This window comes from Solea senegalensis, linkage group LG12, assembly GCF_019176455.1.
Source record: "Solea senegalensis isolate Sse05_10M linkage group LG12, IFAPA_SoseM_1, whole genome shotgun sequence".
NCBI classification, from domain to species: Eukaryota; Metazoa; Chordata; class Actinopteri; order Pleuronectiformes; family Soleidae; genus Solea; species Solea senegalensis.
This window is the reverse complement of record NC_058032.1, coordinates 21,966,193-21,986,633: the sequence shown is the minus strand read 5'-3', so window position 1 is coordinate 21,986,633 and position 20,441 is coordinate 21,966,193. Positions and strand designations below refer to the sequence as shown.

Sequence of the window (20,441 nt, the reverse complement as noted above, 5' to 3'; positions counted from 1 at the left end):
ATAAAACAGTGCAGCATTGGACCGTGTCCAAATGAGCTAAACATTTTCTCTATGGATTTTGGTATATTTTCCAGTTGGTAAATGCCGTTTAATGGTGAGATCAAGTGATTCACATATTCTTAACATATTGTAGACTAAAGCAGGAATATAATGTATTAGGCTTAATGCTTGAAAGTGAGCTAAAAGTACGACTCTGGGGTTGTCACACTGCTCCGGGGGTCAGAAAGAGGCATGCTCATCACAGTCAGCCCTGATTATGTATCAGACAAGCAATAAAAAAACTGAACTATCACTTTAAAAGGCTGCCTGTTTGAGCTCAGCGAGAGAACTGAGAGTGCATGTTCCATCAAAACACGAAGGGTCTTTAATTACCCGCTGGCTGTGTGGAGTGATGGCTCTTTATCTTTGTGAAAGCATGGACTAATAGATTATTGAGGCTTTACACTTGCCTTAACGTGCACACTCTTTTGTCTTAGCTTATTGTCATTTAATGTGTCTCTCAAACAGGACACAAGAGCTGTTTCACTTAAAACTTAAAGTTAAATAATACCTTCATTAAATGAATGATATTTCAGTTCTGTGTTTCTTTAAGGAATCAACACCAGCAGATGAATATAGGAGACAGAAAAAATGAATAAATCTTACTTACATCATTAAAACTATGATGTAAATGGTCCCAATAAATACATTAATAACCAAATAATGACATAAATCAACAGCCTATTGTAATTTTGAATCCACAATATCCAGGATAACCCCATTTGAACCTAATTAACCTTTTGTTTTTCCCTTGAAAACCTTAATGACTAAATATGTGACATTGCACTCTGCACTGCTTGCTCTGGCCTGCTGAAATCCATACTTCCCATCTTTCCTTTCTCTCCTGGGTTGTATCCCTGTGTGGGTCACTTGGCACCTGTTGCAAGAGGAAACCAGAGGTGAGGCTTCCGGTGAGGCTGAAACACTTGTCAGGTTTCAGGTCCGACTCCCTTGTCTCCCGTGGGTGTCAGCTGTAAGGAGGAGCGAAGCGAGCGTGGGCACGGTGCCATGCTGCCTCTACACAAAGACATGGGACTCCTCATGAATAAAGATAGGTAGATAGATAGATAGATAGATAGATAGATGTTTAATCTTTATCAACCATTTGAAGCAGAGATGGCATCATATACCTTAAGGCTCCTGTCCTCCTCTCCTCGTCTCTGATCCATTCTCTTCCTGTAAAAATGCACAGGCAGAGAAATATGTGAACCACATGAGCATCTGATTGACTGATTTCCCACCTCCTCCATTTTTTTCCCCCCTGCCTTACTGCTGCACTGTTGAATAATAACTCCCTCTCCTCCTCCTCCTGCATCCTCTATTTTCTCTATCCCTCCTATTTAAAATGCCGCTCACAGGCGCAGCCCTGTGGCCAGTTTGGAGCACATACACCCCTCTCTCTCACACAGGGAAATTTGATCCGCTTTCATCTTAATTCATCCTTGAGCTCTTGGTTTTAACATGATGGATGTATAAATAAGTGAATAAACAGAAAGGACAATGACATTATAATATAATAATTATAGTAGCTCCATGTAAAATATCTGAATATAGCCTTTGATAATTACAAGATAATAATAATGATAATAATAATAATAATAATGATAAACAGTTACAGAATACAAAATAAAACCAATAAAATGTAAACTTGCAGATCTATTTCAAGGTCTGAAGTATTTTTTTTCTTTTTTTCTTCTCAGCGTATGAAAGAACCTCCACCTCTCTCTCTCTCTCTCCCTCCCTCCCTCCCTCTCTCCATCGCTGCATTCTCCTGTGTTTCGTTAGTCGTGTGTGTTGCTCAGCTCAGTGAATGCGGCTGCAGAAGGAGCCAGCAGCACACACTCGTGCGCCTTCCACGGATACTGCTCTGTCTTTACAGGAGTGGAGGAAAGAGGGGGAAAAAAAAGACACACGCGCGTTCCTCTCTTCTAACTCAGAATTGGATCGTATGCGTTTTTTGGAACAAGGACTTAAAACAATCCCAGCTTTCCTTTACAAGTTCCATTCTGATCACCATTTATTTATGGACCGATGGGAGCGGGAGAGAACGCGCGGAGTTTCCAGCTCCTCACTTCCACCGCAGCGGATTAAAGGCTGAATAACTGCATTATTCATTTTTTTACGCACCGGCCATCTGTTGTCCTGACTTGTTTCTCTGGTTTCTCTCTGTGCTTTTCTGCCTTTTTTTTGCGTCTCAAATCCACTCACATCCGATGGAGACTGACCATTTCATCTGCAGATAAACTGAACTGTAAAGAGAAACAACTGTTTGTTTGTTTTTTCCATGGGCTTAAAATAATTGATTGGATTAATGCTTCTTAGATAGAAAAAATGGCACACTGATGGGAGCGTTTTTGGTCGCTCCTTCCATCTGAGCCATTATCCCGGTGCGCAACTCCGCTTTGAAACAAACCAGTATTTATTCCTTGGATGGATGGAGGTTGCTGAGCGGAGCTGAAGCCCAGACGCACAGTGTTAATCATCCTCACCCCTTTTTAATCTCACTCAGCCAGTTTCTCCGTATTATTATTATTATTTTTAAAAAGAACAAACTATAATGATGGACTTATTTTCCCGCATCACCTACCGTCAAGCGCCTTCTTTTTTCACGCCTTGGAGTCACCGGACGCGCCGTCAAGATCTCTAAAAGCTGTCTGCCTCTCCCTCCCTCCCTTCCTCTCTCTCTCTCTCCCTTTTCAGTCCTTCTCTATCTCCCCTGCAACCAAATGAATGCTCTCCCATGGAGGTAGTACAACCACCTTGGGGACCAAACGACCAGAGGGGTGATTTTTCTAAGCAAGAGGAGCCTGTCAGCAAGAGACGCATCGGGTGATATCGGAGCCCCAATCTCTCTCTCTCTCTCTCTCTCTTCCTCTCTCGCTCTCTCCCCCTCCTCCTCACCCCCTCCACCACCGCATCCCTCCTTTTCAGTTTTCTTGGCCGGGGCTTCCTACACAGTTGCCTACACATGGAGATATAGGGGCCGCAGAATTCTTGTTGCGCCTCCCCGCGAACTGTCTGCGTTCCACTTCCACGGCTTTGGAAGGACCGTCCCTCTCCATCCATGTCTCACCAACCCTGCTCCGTGACTCCAGAGGGAGCCGCATTCACCACCACCTCAGCTTTGGGTAAGATTTATTTTAAATATTATTATTATTTAGATTCCACCACTGATTTTTATTTTATTGTTTGTAGTACTATTATTAGTTGTTGTTTTTTTACTTGATTTGATTTTTGTGAATTTGGTGTGAAATGTGGCAGCATCTGCTGTATGATAAATGGATGCCGCTCAAACCTCCTCTCAGCAGGAATGGGCATAGTCCCAATTCCCCTTTTTCCCCCCTCTTTGGTTTCACACTTGCTTTCCTAAATAACCTGCTTAGGGATGCTATACTGCGTTCAAATGAGAGCCCTATGTGAAAAGAAAGCTGCAGCCGCTTGACTTTGATTCTGTTGAATGTGCTTTGAGGGGGAGATTATAAGAGTCGTGCTGCTGCTGCCTTAGACGTTCTCCGAGACGATGCTTCATGATTTGTCAGAATAAGATGCAGAGATGCAGCACTTGCTGGACATGAGTAATTTATACAGCATATGGTACTTTTTTTTTTTTCCGGCAACACTGAATAATCTGCATCAAATGTTTGTCTTGTCCAGTGATTGAACCACTGAGTCAAAGTCAAAGCTTGCAATGATTCCAACACAAAAGTGCTATCATTGTACTTGTAGATTGCTGTGTTGTGCAAGATTTTAATTAAAACATTAAAGCAATATGTGTATTGACTAATATTGAAATGAAAGCCAAATCAATATCAGATATGCATTTTGATGGTTTGCTTTCTCTCTGTGTGCGTGCGTGTATGTGCTTCTCTGGGCTTGCTGTATGTATCTCAACGCTTGTGCCTGCACCCTTTTTTTCTTCAAAGGTTACTAAATGGTTTTCTGGGGGAGGATTTCTAACCGGCGAGATGCTGCTCGTACTCCTGCTGGCAGCCTTTTCCTCCTGTTTCTCCGGCTCCCTCTCCTCCTCCCTCTCCTCCCCCTCCATGTCGGACGGACCCCCGATGGCAGACCCATCCGCCTCGGACTTGATGGCCGAGACCTGCAGCGCCTGCTCCTGCATGTCGGTTGAGAATGTGCTTTATGTCAACTGCGAGAAGATCACTGTCTACCGACCCACGCAGCTCATCCCACCGGCGTCGTCACTGTACCACCTCAACTTCCAGAACAACTTCTTAATCGTACTCTATCCGAACTCGTTCCTGAACTTCACCCACGCTGTGTCCCTGCAGCTGGGGAACAATAAACTGCAGAACATCGAGGGCGGAGCGTTCCTGGGAATGGCTGCATTGAAACAGCTGCACCTGAACAACAATGAGTTAAAGGTGCTACGTGCGGACACTTTCCAAGGGATAGAAAACTTGGAATACCTCCAGGCTGACTACAACCTGATAAAATACATAGAAAAGGGAGCTTTTAACAAACTGCACAGGCTAAAAGTGCTGATCCTGAATGACAATCTCATACAGGCACTTCCTGACAACATATTTCGCTTCGCCTCTCTCACACATCTGGATATAAGGGGGAACAGGATCCAGAAGCTTCCCTATTTGGGGGTTCTGGAGCATATAGGGCGCATCGTAGAGCTGCAACTGGATGACAACCCCTGGAACTGTACCTGTGATTTAGCGCCCCTCAAGGCGTGGCTTGAAAACATGCCCTATAATATTTTTATTGGTGAGGCCATATGTGAAACACCAAGTGATTTGTACGGGAGGCTCCTGAAAGAAACCAACAAACAGGAGCTTTGTCCCATGGGAACAGGAAGTGACTTTGATGTAAGAATGCCGCCACCGGATAATGGACAGTCACCTTCCAAAATGTCCCCAACTACGATGGTGCCCATGGCCACAAAAGCGCCAAAAACCACAGACTCATCCAAGATTTACGGAAACGGCATTGTGGCTGGTTTGCCCCCCTTTGGAAGAAATAGTCAGATTGTTTCCTTTCAGACACGGACCCCTCCATTGTGTCCACAGCCCTGCAGTTGTAAAGCCCACCCGTCTGACTTTGGCATTAGTGTCAGCTGTCAAGAGAGGAACATTAAAACTCTGGCTGAACTCATTCCCAGACCCCCGAACGCCAAGAAACTTCATCTAAGTGGGAATTACATACGTGACATAAGTCCGATTGATTTCCAAGGGTTTGAGGGCTTAGATTTGTTACACCTTGGCAGTAACCAAATTGCCACGGTCCAGAAAGGTGTGTTCGCTAACTTCACTAACTTAAGGAGACTGTATTTGAATGGAAACCAGCTCGAACAGTTACATCCCGAGATGTTTTTGGGCCTCACGAACCTACAGTACCTGTATTTGGAATACAATGCCATAAAAGAAATCTTAGCCGGCACATTTGACTCCATGCCGAATCTGCAACTCCTGTATCTCAACAACAATGTTTTGAGGAGTCTCCCCGCCTACGTATTTGCGGGTGTATCTTTAGCCCGACTGAATCTGAAAAACAATCACTTCATGACCCTACCAGTGAGCGGTGTCCTGGACCAGCTGCAATCATTGACCCAGATAGACCTGGAGGGGAACCCATGGGAGTGTTCGTGTGATCTGGTCGCCCTCAAACTCTGGCTAGAAAAGCTAAGTGATGGAGTGGCTGCTAAAGAGGTGAAATGTGCCTCCCCTGTGCAGTTCGCCAACATTGAGCTGCGTCTCTTGAAAAATGAGATCTTATGCCCTAAGCTCATTGCAAGGCCACCATTAATTCTCACTAGCGCCACCCCTGTTTTGACCTCACTGTCGCCTGCTGGGGTTGGCAAAGCACCACCAGGAGGACCTGTGCCTCTCTCAATTATGATCCTGAGCATCCTTGTAGTGCTAATACTGACTGTGTTTGTGGCCTTCTGCCTTTTAGTCTTTGTTCTGAGACGGAATAAAAAACCAGTGGGCAGGCAGGAGGGGCTAGGGAATCAGGAATGTGGCTCGATGTCATTGCAACTCCGCAGACACAACCATAAATCTGGCAAAAAAGGTTCTATCCCAGGAGATGACCTGGGAGGGGAGACGTTCATCCCCCAGACTATTGAGCACATTGGCAAGAGCCACACCTGCGGAATCGGACGCTCCTCCGACATGGACGCCGGGTTCAAGTTTGCCGACTCACAGAGACAGAAGATCATCTTCCGGAACAGCAGCGACAAGGATAAAGAGGCTCTTTCCACCCTGGAGCGCAACAAACGCCTCAGCACCATCGACGAACTTGAGGAGTTCCTCCCCAACCGAGAATCTAGCATGTTCATTCAGAACTTCTTGGACAGCAAAAGGGATTTCAACAGTATAGGGATGGGCGGGTACGAAATCCGCTACCCCGAAAAAACACTGGATAAAAAGATGAAGAAGTCATCTCTGATTGGTGGGAACCACAGTAAGATTGTGGTGGAGCAGAGAAAAAGTGAGTATTATGAACTGAAAGCCAAGCTCCAAGGAACGCCTGATTACCTGCAGGTGCTTGAGGAGCAGACTGCACTCAGTAAAATGTAGGGTTCCTTGTGTTTGCTTTAGTGCATTGATTACACATACACAAAGAATTCAGACACGCAGACCTACAGGCAGACAGACAGCCATGCACACCTGCCTTTCTCTCGTTCTTTCTCTGTCTCAAGCCACACACGTATCTTTGAACCCCCCCCCTCTCTCATTTCCCTCTCTCTGCACACACACACACACACACACAGCAAAAAAAGTGCCTTCTGGAAATCCTTAATGACCAATGCAGAGATGGACAAAATGGCTCCACACTACAAAGCTATTACTAGAATCAGCATGGATGTATTCCACTGTATAAGACCTTTCGGATTATCCATGCCACGACATGTATGAATCCCACATACATACCACAGGACACCATAAAAAAAGCTACCAGACAGTCATAAACATTTTTTTGCTGCTATGAAAAGGGTAATTACCTTCTTATGTATATTTTTTTTGTTGTTCTTTTTCTCCTCCTTTTGTTTTTCCAACCAAATCAAAGGGTATTGAAAACAGTGCTCGAGAATATATACCGCACTGACTTCAGCCCTCGTTTAAAAGTAAGAGAGAAAGAAGGAAAGAAAAGGAGGCAGCATTGTGTGTTGTTCTTTTGCTCTGGAACGTATCCAAAATCACCACTTCTGGGATAAGATTAACAATCAATGACTCAGTGGATGCTACTTTTGCTCTTTTGATTTGCGGGGATACATGTTTGTTCTTGGGGATGCTCTCTGGAGTCGGCTGCCTGGAATACACACCAGTAGCTGTACACCTGCTCATTGCCGAGAGGCTAAACGGCTCCCGTTCAACCATTCGTGGGAATTGGAGGCACTGCAAAACTCCTTTTGGGAATGATTTTGTGACTTGTTTTCTTTGTGTAAAGAGCCATGTTAAATATAGTGTCTTCTGAATGGTGTTTCTCTTCAAAAATTGCTACTTACAGTTACTGTTCATTTTTGGGTGACATCTAATGGCACATACACTGTCAGAGGACGTTGTTTCAGAAAAATGAAAAACCCAAGGATAAAAAAAAAAAGTACAAAGCTGCTTGCCATGTAAGCGTAACCTGGAATTTATTTTGTAAGTCTTACATTATTTGTATGTGTGGGACTGGTTTGTAAATTACGAGGACAAACATCTACACACACGCACACACACACACATACATACTGTATGATGGAGCATAATCATCAAGCGACTACAAGCCAGAATTGTCAAAGCAAACCACTGATGTAATTCAATAGGTGATCTGCCTCCCCTTGTCAGCTCTCAATTCGTAGTAAAGAAACAGAAATTTAAAAACATAGTTCATTTATTTTTCTATGCAGGATTATTTAAAGAGTTATTGGTATTATTTGAAAAGAATAATACACAAAGAGTGGAATGGACTTGATACAAATGATGCATCAGAGCTAATTCAGGCCACCCGAAGTGACTGTCGAGGTTTTTGTTTTCTCTCAGCCCAGTGGACGAGGGTTGTAACATGTGATCTGTGGTGTTTCCTTTCTAAATGTGTCGCACTACAAACCAAGGCCTGATAGTCTGTGACGTTTCAAGCGGTTTCCTTATTCTTATATCTCCCCCAGTATCTTGTTAGAGGTTTCTTATTAACATTATGCAACCAAAATAAATGTGCATTAAACTTGATATGATTCTGAGGAATTGATGGGGGCGGGAGGGGGAGGGGGCATTAAAGGCTCTAAATTGTCCGATTTGGAAAGAATCATGAATCCACCATGTGCAATATTAGTAAAAAGAAAAAAAAAAAATGCTCCGTCTTGATGGCTTCGAATTATTTTTGTTTTATTTATTTAGTTTGAGGTTCTATTGTCAGGACAGGTTCTGTTCCCAAATTCTCTTATCAACTTAACTCTATCCGGTCATTATTTAAAAAAAAAAAAAGCATTGTTAAGTTAAAATGATTAGTGTTTTACATTACAAATGAATAGAATGTATCTTGGAAAGTATAATAAATACAATTTTCTATCAGTCATAAATCTCCTGTATATTGGTTAATTTTCTCTTGTATAATCATGTTTAAACCAAGGTATTAAAATCAGCACCTATTTGCACAGTGTCCCCTTATTTTTTATTTTTATTTTCTTTGGTTGGAGCTGGTTCCAGTGATGCTTCACTTGAAGGGGAAGTGACGACCCTTCGGCTGAAAGCGTCAAATCTACTTATAATTCCCACCTTTTCACAGATCGAGTCACACTGTCCGACCGCGCGAGTGACAGGGTGCGGCAGTTGTTTTGTGCTTGTACAGAAACTGGCTGCCCTTCAAGCATATTATGTGTTTGCCGAGTCTGTTTAGTTTTAAGGGAACTGGCTGTGGAAGCTAGGAAACTGCTGCTTGTTGTGCTTAATGCAATGAAACCATTTGGTGCTTGTCCCACTGTGGTAAAAACCACATCATTAGTGTTGCCGCTCGCTAAGTTGGTCTGTTTTTAAAGGTCCAGTGCGTAGGCTTAGGGCTGTTGGCGGATATTAGATATAACATTCCGGATTGTGTTTTAATGATTGCATAATCATGTGAAATGAAAAATCATTGTGCTTTCATTACCTTATTAGCCCATTCTATCTAATTTGAGAGTGAGTGGGTTCTCAGTATGTTGCGCCGCCGTGTTTTCTACAGTGGCCTAGAGGGGACAAACTGTTGTGGTGCATTCACACCAGATGCAAAGGTTTTTTTTTTCATGTTACCCATGGTTGCTGGTTCATGTGGTAACTCACGTCACTCCCACAGACACACAAATTGTCCATTTATGACACAACAGCAGGGAATCTCAGTGGTGTTTTGCTTTCACAGCCTTGCGTCATTGAAATGTGTCCGTCACATCCAAATATTCAAACAAGAGCAACTGAAGCTTGCACATGTAACTATGTAAACTGTAAAATTGTGTTGTACAGCTTCACCGTTAGATGCCAAAAAAGCCTACACACTGAACCTTTAATTTATTTGAAATGTGAAGCAAACATTAGAAGCTCTGTTTAAACTGGGTTTTGTGCCGATTTGTTTTGTTCAATCACTGAAAGCTGTTTAAAATCGGAACGTCAAAGATGCAATGTATTGTTTTTACATACTAAACGTCCTTTATTTCTATCTTTCCTTCCAGCTTTTTTCATTTGCGTGTGTTACGATTAGTTTTTAGGCCTCTTTCAAACATTCATGTCTGTTCCATTTAGGGGGGAAAAATTCAGATTCCCTCCTCCCTGTGTTAATCCAACCTTTTGGGGCTTTTGGGAAACCAAGTAGCAGAAAGTATGACTCATCCACACGCCAGAGAATTGTCCTCATTAATTATGAATACTCGTGGCAGTTATGAACTAAAAAAGGACGCATGTGGGGGTTGGGGTGTTGTTGGGTGAATCTGATATGTCCACCCCCTTCAAACTCTCTCTCTCTCTCTCTTCCCTGCTCTCTTCCCCATCTTCACCCATCTCATACCCTCTTTAATAGAGCGGAAGGATAATTTGGATAGGTTTTTTAAAATCCCCCTCTAAAATTGGCTGGAGAAGTGTCAGTTCATTCCAACATTTTACTGCATTGTCTTGGCTCCTGAGCAGGGCTCTGTTCCTGGAAGCTCCTGAGGGCCCTTCAGGAGGCCACTGTAGTCCTCCCCAAAAAATGGAGGAACAGTTGACTTTCACTGTAGCTTAACACACCACACCAAGAGCTCTGTGGTTGGGGTTTGCACCCCTCAACTTCTCCCCTCTGCTGTTATTACCCCACCTGCTGTGGAGAAAGTTGAAATGTAAAGCTCATCCCTGAGTACATTCTGTGGTGGCATTGCCTCATGAAATGTTTATCTAGTTTACTCGGGTGGTTGAGTTTTCGATTGGGACAGTTTGGAAAGTCCTGCTGGTGGCAGAGGATGGCATGCTTCAAAAATGAAAGTGGCCACAAGGGGCAGTGTGCGCTAAGAACACAGCACAGAGAGTGGACTGGTGACTGGAAAGCAGCAGGTCTCTTCTTCTTTTTTCTCATTTTAGGCATTTGTGTTCAAAAGGAGGGAAGAGAAATCTATGTTTCAATAACTCAATGTTAGTTTTCTTTGATAATTAATTAGAGAGAAATGAGGACAGGCTTTGGATGGTAATGATAATGTTAATCATTATTTGCAAAAGTGAGTCATCAGAGCAAGGCAGGAACAGGCAGCGACTGTGGCACTTGAGTAAGAAATAAGCAAATGTGGAGAGACAAATCACATGAAATGAAATACCAGTGATGATATATTTGTATGCATCATTAAAAACTTGAAGAACATGTTTTTTTTTATGTCCAATACAAACCTTAAGTTTGCCATTAAGCTGCAGGGTTTTTTTTTGGTTTTTTTTTTATTGATGGGTGAATTGAAATGCAAATGCACTACGTCTTTTATTCTATGTGGACGTTTTGAATATTCAAACAGCACTTGGGGGCAGCACGAAAGTTTCAATAGAGATGAAAAAAAAATTTCAAATCGAGGAAAGAATTACAATAACTTAATAATAATAAGCTGTGGAAAGGTACTGTCTATTCCTATCCACATTATCTGTAACAGCTGCATTCACTCTCATTCACATTAGCTTTTTCACCCGTAAGTGTCTTTTTATTTTGTTTTATTGCACGTCATTTCTTCCTCTATAAAACGCTTCATTCCGTTTCACTAAGAGAATAATGCATCTAATAATGTGTCACTTTAGACAAAGTGATTTAACGTCATAAACCATATTATTTTAAATTTTTTGCAAAGGTTGGGAACCAGGAATCATTGCTTACATTTTTAAACGCTTCTTCTGTGGAGATGTCATTTATTTCCATTGTGAAATACAATTTTTTTTTGTGACTGACTACAAGTATGATTGCTTAAATTTCAGTACTTGCTGATACTGAGTAATTAAACAATTTCAGCGTGAAAACAAAATTAAAATTGGGCATGAAAAGGAAATGTTATTTGATCGCTACAGGTATTTACATTGAGCTATAACATCGTGGAATAGAACACCAAATATTTGTGTGAGCAAACATTTAGGAACAGATAGATTTGAATATTAATATACTGAATATTTAGTTGCTAATCCTGTTGTGTTGGTTCTTTTGATTATTTATCAAACAACTTGTGTTTGAGCTACGTTTCTCCTCCCTGTCTCGACAGTCTAGCAGTCTGCTGCACTTTCTTCTCCATTGCTTATCTTAAGTATTTTCAAACTGTTGACATTCCGGGTGCAGCAGTATCGGAGTACTTGTATGATAGTGGTATCGATGCATGCCTATACATGAGTACTGGATAGGGTCTTGCTTTCATCTAACACATGAACAAAGAGGCTTTGTTTGTTGGATAACAAAGTAGGTGTTCCTAATAATTTGCAAATATAGAATATTCTGTCAGTGATGTCATCCATCGGCTAACATCTTTGTTCTTACATTTCCACCTCCTCCTCCTCTCTCCTTCCTACAACACCTCACAAACACGTTTGGTGAACTAAAGTCGAGCACCGACAACAGCTTGATGAACTTCTCTGCTGTCTGTAGATAAAGCTCACTGACCTGAAAACAATCAGGTCTGCAGTCTATTCATGTCAGTGATGGCACCGGGGTTCATTTGCAAACTGGGGGCTAATTACATGGACGTGGAGTCTTGTCATGCACGATGGTCCAACGCAGTAGTTGTGAAACATTCCTCGGCTTGACCCCCCCACACACACACACACACACACCCCGCAGACATAACCTACCCATGCAGCCAGTGTGAAATGGGTCTGAAAAGTCCTGCTGTGAAGATACAGCAGGACAAAAGACATCAGGAAGTGGTCTTTAATGCTTACTGGGGACGGATATGAGCAAAGCCACCTCCAAAATTGCATCCAGGAAACATTTAGGTACCTTGACTTAGCACTGTGCACTTGTGATTGGATAGGACTGGCAGTTAATACCACAACTTAACGGGTCTTAATCTATGAGATGATTTAAACTGGCTCATTTTGGACCGCATCTTCAAACGACAGTGCTAAAAAAGAAACTGTTGAAACTGTTGCATAACACAGGGTTCCCATGGGTCCTTGAAATCCTTGAGTTTTTGTGAATTTAAAAAAAATTCTCAAGGCCCTTGTACATGAAATGGACATGGGTCATTGAAGGTTCTTGAATTTTGGGCTAGAGAGAAGTTTGTTACGACGCCACCAACAGTTTCCTGTGCCTTGCATTGCTGTACTAGGTGTACACAGAATAAACTTCCAGTTGTAATTACAAGCGGTGTTGTGGACACTGTACACCATCTCTCCCTGCCATCGATGTGAGATTCCATGCAGAAGAATGAGCGAGTAACGTGAAGCAAGAGAGAGGAAATTACGTGATGCCTTGGAAATGCAAATTCCGAGACCTCTGGCTCACCAAAGAAAATTACAAAGACTTGACTTGCCCAAGATCCCAAGAACAATCACTTGGCCGCTTTGCAATCACCGCTTTGCATTTAGCTTTGTATTATTAGAAAAGGGGTTGTATTCTTGAAAAATTGTGCTTCCCAACCTCAGTTTCCCCTGAGTTGAGAAATATCTTCACTCTTTTCTTTGTTGCGTGGCCACCAGTGACACTTGGCCCTGTTAGCGGAACTGTTAGCGAAGATGGCGGACACTGTTTTTCATTCTGGGAATGAGGTCCCGTCCCCCTATGAGTGGGTCTAAAAAGTGCGTAATTAGCATTGCAGTTCTAAGCCTCGGACCAAGTGACCAAATGTCACTGGTGGCCGTGTAACAAAAGAGGAATGAAGATATTCCTCGACTCGGGAATCTGGGGTTCGGAAGCAAAATTTTTCAAAAATACTAACCCGATTCTAGTAATACATAGCTAAATGCAAATTGGTGAAGTATTCCTTTAGTGGCTTTTACAAGTTACCCTTCCAATCTTAAGCTGTGTCAGTATATTCCATCCCTGAATTTGATTGAATTGGTCCTTGAAAGTCCTTGAAAAGTCGGTGAATTTGATGGAAAACTTGTTGGAATGGTCTTTGCTTAGTTTAATAAGCAAAAAAACTGTTGTAAAGAATTAGAGGAAGAACATAGGCTCTAACGCCATGATTCAATGTTCTCATCTACAATAACACAGTCGCTCACCTATATAGATGGTTGAGAAAATGGTCCTCCAAAATATAACTGTGTTGGCCTTACCACTAGACTCACTGGTAGATCCAGCAGGAAGTAATGTAATATACTTCAATGCTCAAGTCCCATTAAAATAGGCACTGAATGTCTCCTGACAAACCATTGATGTCTCCCCTCTTGTTTATTTTTATGTAGCGTTTGTTTTAAATACTGTGTCATTCTTTTTTTATTCTCACCCTTGATGACGTTTTAAGCCGCGGTGCCAGACTTGTAGCGGCGCTAATCCGTGCCTTCTGAATGCCAACAATGCACTAAGGAATGGTGCTGGAGCAATTTTTGGCATCCGCCGCAGACGGCCATTTGGGGGGCATGAAAGAGGATGGCATCTCCCCAGTTATCACAAATTACTCGACGCATCCCCAATGAGGAGCAGACAAAGCCTCGCCTCCCCAACAGCTGCCTCATTAGGCGTGGACAAATCCAGCTGAAGCCATAGCTCCTTGCCTGCCATTTTCACACATATCGTGACATCCGCGAGCACTGGAACCCATTGTCATCTTTCTGTTCAAGGCTTTCGGAGCCTTGGGGAGTCAACAAGTGTTTAAGATGTTTGATTTGGATCATTTAATGCTCACATGTTTCATCAGCCCCTGCAGGCAAGAAACTTAATAAATGTTGTGCAAACCTGCTAGAGAGACACGGCATCTTTCCACAACACATCAGAAAAAATATTTTTTTTATTTTTTTCTCTGGCATCCCATGTCTTGCATTGGTGCCTGAACCTGAAATATGCCTTTTGCTTAAAACAGCATGCACACATTTTTTTTTTTTTTTCATTTATTTATTTATATTTTATATACACAGTGCAAAAGAGGTCACACACACATAGAATCACATTTTCAGTTTTGGTGTACACAGTGTCATTTCCTGTCAGGACAACAATTATTAATGGGTATGAATGTAAATGTATGTACATCTCTTTTTATTTATTTTTTCTTAATTCTCCTACTTGAATTGTTCCTGTTTGTGTTGACCTTCATGCACTGCAGAGCGTTGAAAATATTAGCTGTGTGAGTCAGAATTTTGTGATGTAAGAAATTGGACGGTGTGATGAAACATTCATCATTTAAGTTTTTGAAAGAGTGGAAGGTAGCGGGAGTATTCCATGAAGTGCAAGGTACTCTCACTAATTGTTCCACCAAGATAACGAGCTTTGACAATTTAGAAATGCACACGCACTCTATGAAAACCTCCTCTGCAATGTGTTTCACAGCTGTTGCCTCCAATAACACTCAGCGGACCTCACTCGATGGAATTACTCAAGGAAAATGTTAGCTGCAAATTATCCTTGAGGTCTAACCGCACTCGACTACTTTACACCATAAGAAGCTTTGAATTATTGTTGTGTAAAACCAACAAAACTGAGCGGTTGAACAGCTTGAAAAAGTCCTGAAGAATCTTTGTGAAACAATTCCATGCTTTGGAGTTGGAGGCAGCTCCATGTGTAACATATCCAAGCACAGGATGTGTGGTGAATGCACTGCTGTTTCCTTGCAATGCAAACCTTCACCTGTTTCTATGTTATTACATTGATCTGCGATGGATCAATGGAGCCAAGGGAACAATTGCAAACAAGCACAGGAGACATGCTTAGAACCTTAGACCTGGGTCCTATAGAGGTTACATGCTTGGTGTATGGAGTGCCTGTATCTGTTACCTCTATAGGACCTTTTTCTAGTGTAAACACTGACCTTGTCAGGACCAGTCGTACTCATGGGGACAAAAAAAAACCTGGTCCTAATGAGGCACAACTTCATTTCTGAGCTGGTTAATTCTAGGGCACAGATTTGAAATGTGGTTATGATAAGGTTAGGGTTAGGCATTAACTGGATATGGTTAAGGTTAGGTATAACGGCTTGTTTGGGCTGAAGTTAGTGGATGTCCTTAAAAGAATAGCAAACCTGATTAGGGTTTTAAGATTAAGATTAGGGTATGAAGCTAAGGAATGCTTTATGTCTGTGAGTGTCCTCAGTGCCAGAATTAGTGTGTCTGTGTGTTTCATCCGCTCCCAGTGGAACACAGCAGAGGCCTTCCTGTAGCTATTTTCACATCGCTAATCAATAGCTTACATTTCACCATGGAACGTGAAACTCTTTGACTCTCTACCCCGAAGAAATGTATTAGATCAGTGTCTAACTGTCTTATATCAAATGGAAAAATAAAAATGTATCAATGTGATATGTAATATGATTGAGTCTGTAACCAGGTCATGGAAGAGTTTCCATTTGTTCTCACCCACTCAATGCCTCGTGACTGCTCTCTGGAAGAAGTCCTCCTCTTATGTCCAGGAACCAATGATGTTCATTATGTGTTTAAAATGAGGAAAAGACAGTCTTCTCCAGAACTTTGTGACAAAGAGGTGATCCCTAATGACACAAAGCCTCTCTTGGGATACCACCTTAAGCCGCCTGGGGTTTAGAGCAGCCATCATCCCTTTTTCCTTTCTCCCCACCTGCCAATCCATCTCGTCTGCCTTTCTCTCCATCCATTCATCGTCTCATTTGCCTGTCTTTTCCCTTTTTTTTCCCGCACCTGAGCTGCATTATGATCCCGAGTCCTCCGTGATGCATTGTGATTGATTGGGCTTTCCAGCTAACTAATGAATTGGCCCCTGAAGGACATGCAGCAGGGCCAGCTTTAGTAATAATGTGGACTCGGCTGATGGCAGCTCAAAGACTCCTGACACTACAGATTTAGCGGACACACAGTGTTTATTTGGATTTGGCTTTAGCAGGAGGTTTAATGTTTCATTAGCCGACAGTTACACTCCTGACAGGCTTATAAATATTCTCTCACAGAAAGAAACATATATGATTTGATACAGATCTGAATTTCATTTTTACTAGAAGACATTTTTACACAGACATCCATTTTCCATGTAGCCGTTATTTGTTTAGATTTAAAAGTTACAAACTAGTAATAGGAGAATATAAAATAACTTTGTTAACCGTACTCTGCAGTGACCCATTTTAAATGTGTTGGAAATTGACTGTGTAATATCATTGTGGTGTGTTTCAAGAACAGGAAAACTGATGAAAAACTGCAGACACAATTAAAAAGAAGCTTCATGTTGAACGCCTGACCTCTTGCTCATGGGCAGAAGGGCAGGACTTGACTCCACAACCATCAGGCCACACCAGAACCAAGAAGAGGCCTGGATTTGAGGCCTAATCCTTCCTTTTTCTGCTCAACCATGTATATGTACTGACTGAAGCTACGAGAGAATGTGACTACGCAACAGATGAGTAAGTTGATGATATAGAAATGTTTGTTCATTGTTGTTTCCATTTATCTAGAAAGTTTTTGTTCGTTTTTGGTTCAGATAACTATTTTTCTCGGAAGCTCATTAGGGCTACGTGTAAAAAATAAATAAATAAATAAAACAGCATGTGCTGTTCTATTTTTTTTTTTGTTACTTCTTTAAAAAAGTATTTTTACATGTGGCACTAATACTCTTCCATACAAATCCAATTGTCAATTCCAATTTTCAAATCAGATTTCTGTCATTTCAGTATGTGGTTCTATATACCGAATAGGCTACTGTATATACACAATATGTGGCTGGATTGAGAAAGGTCCAACTGTGTTCGCTGAGCATTGGTGTCATTGACCTGAAGTGGCAGAACAGCAAAATCAAACAACAATGGAGGACAACGCTGTCCTGAAGGGCTAAATTTAACCCACACATGCTCTGCAAAAGCTCAATACAGGAACGTCTTATCTTGCCGTACCCATCTCCCACTGTGGTCTTACAAATATGATGTTTTCTGGTGATGATCATGACCGCGATGTGGCTGGAAATCTTAACGAACGCCTGCATCATTAAACGGTCAAAAGCATTGGTGGAAATCTTTGAAAGGCTATGGGAGAATTAAAGGTCTCTCCCCTGGATCTCACACTTTGCCAATTACAGAAGCACTTTAAAGTAAATCAAGGCACCAAGTGAAAGCTATTTTTATCCACTTAATGACACCTGACTGAAGAGCTGAAGCTCCGGTGTCCCGTTTCCTTCATATACAGCATAACCTTATATTATATTTTAAAGGTACCATTGTGATCATCAACCAACTGTTTCTCTTGGAGGGTGCAGATACTCGTTGGTAGTTCTAGTCAATGTGTTTTAACAAACCAGTCTAAAAATACAGTATAGACCTGTGTAGACTGTTATATTGTTAGATTTCACAGTTGATATGTGAAGGTGTGTAGTGTATAGAGAGCAATGGAGGTCAGGGTGTCTGATTGGCTTGGGTGTTTGTGGGTCACTTTATTAGGTCAAAGAAAGGGTGAGGTGACAAAAACCACTGTGCATCGGCTTGTCAGTGCATTCTGGTGTGAAGTCTTTGCTCCCCAGGAAAATGTAGCTTGTGTGGACCCCACGTGTCACAAAGAAAGAGGTCAGTTCGAACTTCAGCAGGCAATTTTGCCCAAGCTGAACAGGTTTATCTAATAAAGTGGTTATTAGTGTGTGTGCATGTGAGTGTGCACACTGTGAACCCACCTTCTTCAGTTCTACTTGGCTCTTTGGAGATGTTTTCCATCTTTCAACTCTTTAGTTTTGCGTGTGAGGCTTAGACCTATTTTATTTCTGCTTTGAATGTAATTACGGTTTGTTGATTTAGCATAATCTAAATTACAAATAGTAAAAGCCAAACCTAGACGAGACGTTCAAAACAAATGCCATCATGGCTCAGCTCCAGTTGCGGCGTCAGCTGCGGATCTTTAGGCTGTGATGTTGCTCCCAAAGGCTTTAATCCTCTGTGTAAATACAGTCTGCATGCAAGCACATGATCAATGCCATTTACATCACGTAGTCCTTCAGGGTTTGACGCGACATGATATTATATATTTATTTTATTATAATATTCATTTTCCTCTATATACATCACATTCTGACATTCACTAGACTGCTATTACTATTCTGCTTATCCTTGATCCTGGATCTTCATCCTCTTAATCAGTTTTGCTTAGTTATTTCTAATGATGATTTTTCTTTATTTTTCACTTCCAACAACAGCATTGACATGGTTAAGTAATCCACCTTGGCATCCAGGAATAATGCAGTGTAAGTGTAAATGCATTAAAGATGACGTCAGAAAACAATTATCAACACCCTCACAAGATATTGATTACATTTTTTTCTTCCAAAGCGGCGAGGTGTAATATGGATCCGTGCTGTTTTGTTATCGAGCAGACGGAGACAAGACGGAGATCAATGTCAACATGCATCCTGATACAAAGTAAAGGTCAAGCTGACATTGCATGTGTGTTGCCTAATTGCTGTGATGACGGATCGCGAGGAGTGGGTTACATCGTGTCTGCAGCATTGTGTGTGTTTGTTGGTTCCATCCCTGTTGAGTTTTCATACAGTTAAAATGTCACATTACTGGTGCCGTGGGTGAAGCATCGATTTGTGCAGTGGAAGTGTGGCAGGCAGACCATTAAGTTTAACCATTAATCAGAGGTGGGAAGTAATGAATTACATTTACTCCCATTACTGTAATTGAGTAGGTATATTGTGAATTTTTAAAATGTGTAATTTTACTTAAGTATGTTTTTTTTTTGGAAGTACTGTACTTCACTACATTTGAAATCACATCAGTTACTGAGTTACTATAAAAAATAAAACATTTCTTAGGTAAACTGGCACAAATTAAGGTGAGATGAATGAAGCATTCGTGACCTTTGAACCATTTTGACTGATACATTATGTGTTTACATATTTTATTTTGTCAGTACTTTTATTTGTAAAAGTTTGCCTTTAATTAATTAAAAACAATTCCTGTCAGATGTGTGTCCCCTTTTCCTTTTTGGCATGACACGAGAAAGAATCTTGTTAAAAATTAAGTAACTTTTACTCTGAGTACATTTTAAACAAGCTACTTTTTTACTTTAACTTAACTTTTTAGACCAGGACTTTTACTTGTACTGTAAAAGTAAAGTAAAAGTAAGTAAAAATGTATCAAAATAGTGGTACTTTGAGTAGAATTTTCTAAACAGGCTTCATCTGGGGTTGAATGAAGTTAGCAGGACATTTTTGACACAAAGCGTCAAGTTTGTCAGTGTTTTTGTTCTGCTTAGTTTAGTTATCTTGTTAGTTTAGCTTAGTCACGTTAAGTTCTTGTCACTTTCGGTGTGGGTTTGATTTTCACTTCCCCTTTTATTTTGGTAAATGTCATGTCTTCCTGTCTCGCAGTTTCCTCAGTTGTTTTGACACATCTCCCCTAATTCCCTCATGCACTTCACCTGGTGAAGTAATCACTCTCACCTGCCCTTGATTCCCTCTCCCCTATATAGTTCCCCCAGTTCCTTTGCCTTCTGCCAGTGCGTTGTTTATGCTCCTGGAGTCTAGTTTGTTGCCTCCCATATCAAGAGATAAATAAAGACTCTCAAATCGTTTGTCGTGTCTCCTGTCTCGTGCGTTTGGGTCCAAGCGCTATAGTTGGCTTCTTAACAATTTTCCAAACAAATTGGACACAGGGAAAGGTTACTTTAAAGGTTTAATGTAAGACTGGCGATCATTGTCACACTATTTATTTTAATATGAATTACTCAAAATCAAAACACATTTTTACAAGGTACTGTAGGACAAAGTAATTCACTTCCAAAGACACTTTGTCCCTACAGATTTGAATATGAAAACCTGTATTTTAAAAACCATGTCTAACTTTTTTTGTTTGTTTTTTTTCTTTAAGATAAATTTGATATGAATACCACTTCTAGAATATT

At 41.3% G+C, this 20,441-nt stretch overlaps 1 protein-coding gene across 4 annotated transcripts; it reads left to right on the top strand.

The window, feature by feature from the left end:
- The first annotated feature begins 2,034 nt into the window (after nt 1–2,034).
- Nucleotides 2,035–19,608, top strand: slitrk4 (SLIT and NTRK-like family, member 4). Of its 4 annotated transcripts, XM_044040490.1 has the most exons (6): nt 2,035–3,167; nt 3,963–6,498; nt 16,735–16,960; nt 17,987–18,109; nt 18,730–18,777; nt 18,863–19,608. In XM_044040490.1, exons 2-3 carry the CDS (start codon nt 4,005–4,007, stop codon nt 16,746–16,748), a joined length of 2,508 nt encoding a protein of 835 aa, XP_043896425.1. In that variant the 5' UTR covers nt 2,035–3,167; nt 3,963–4,004; the 3' UTR covers nt 16,749–16,960; nt 17,987–18,109; nt 18,730–18,777; nt 18,863–19,608. The 4 variants fall into 4 exon arrangements, with proteins under 4 accessions (XP_043896425.1, XP_043896426.1, XP_043896424.1 ...); XM_044040491.1 differs by lacking the exon at nt 17,987–18,109; XM_044040489.1 differs by having other exon boundaries at nt 17,987–18,777.
- The last annotated feature ends 833 nt before the right edge of the window (nt 19,609–20,441 follow it).

Coding starts and splice junctions, on each gene's coding strand:
- slitrk4 (XM_044040488.1), top strand. CDS start 4,005: ATGCTGCTCGTACTCCTGCTGGCAGCCTTTTCCTCCTGTTTCTCCGGC.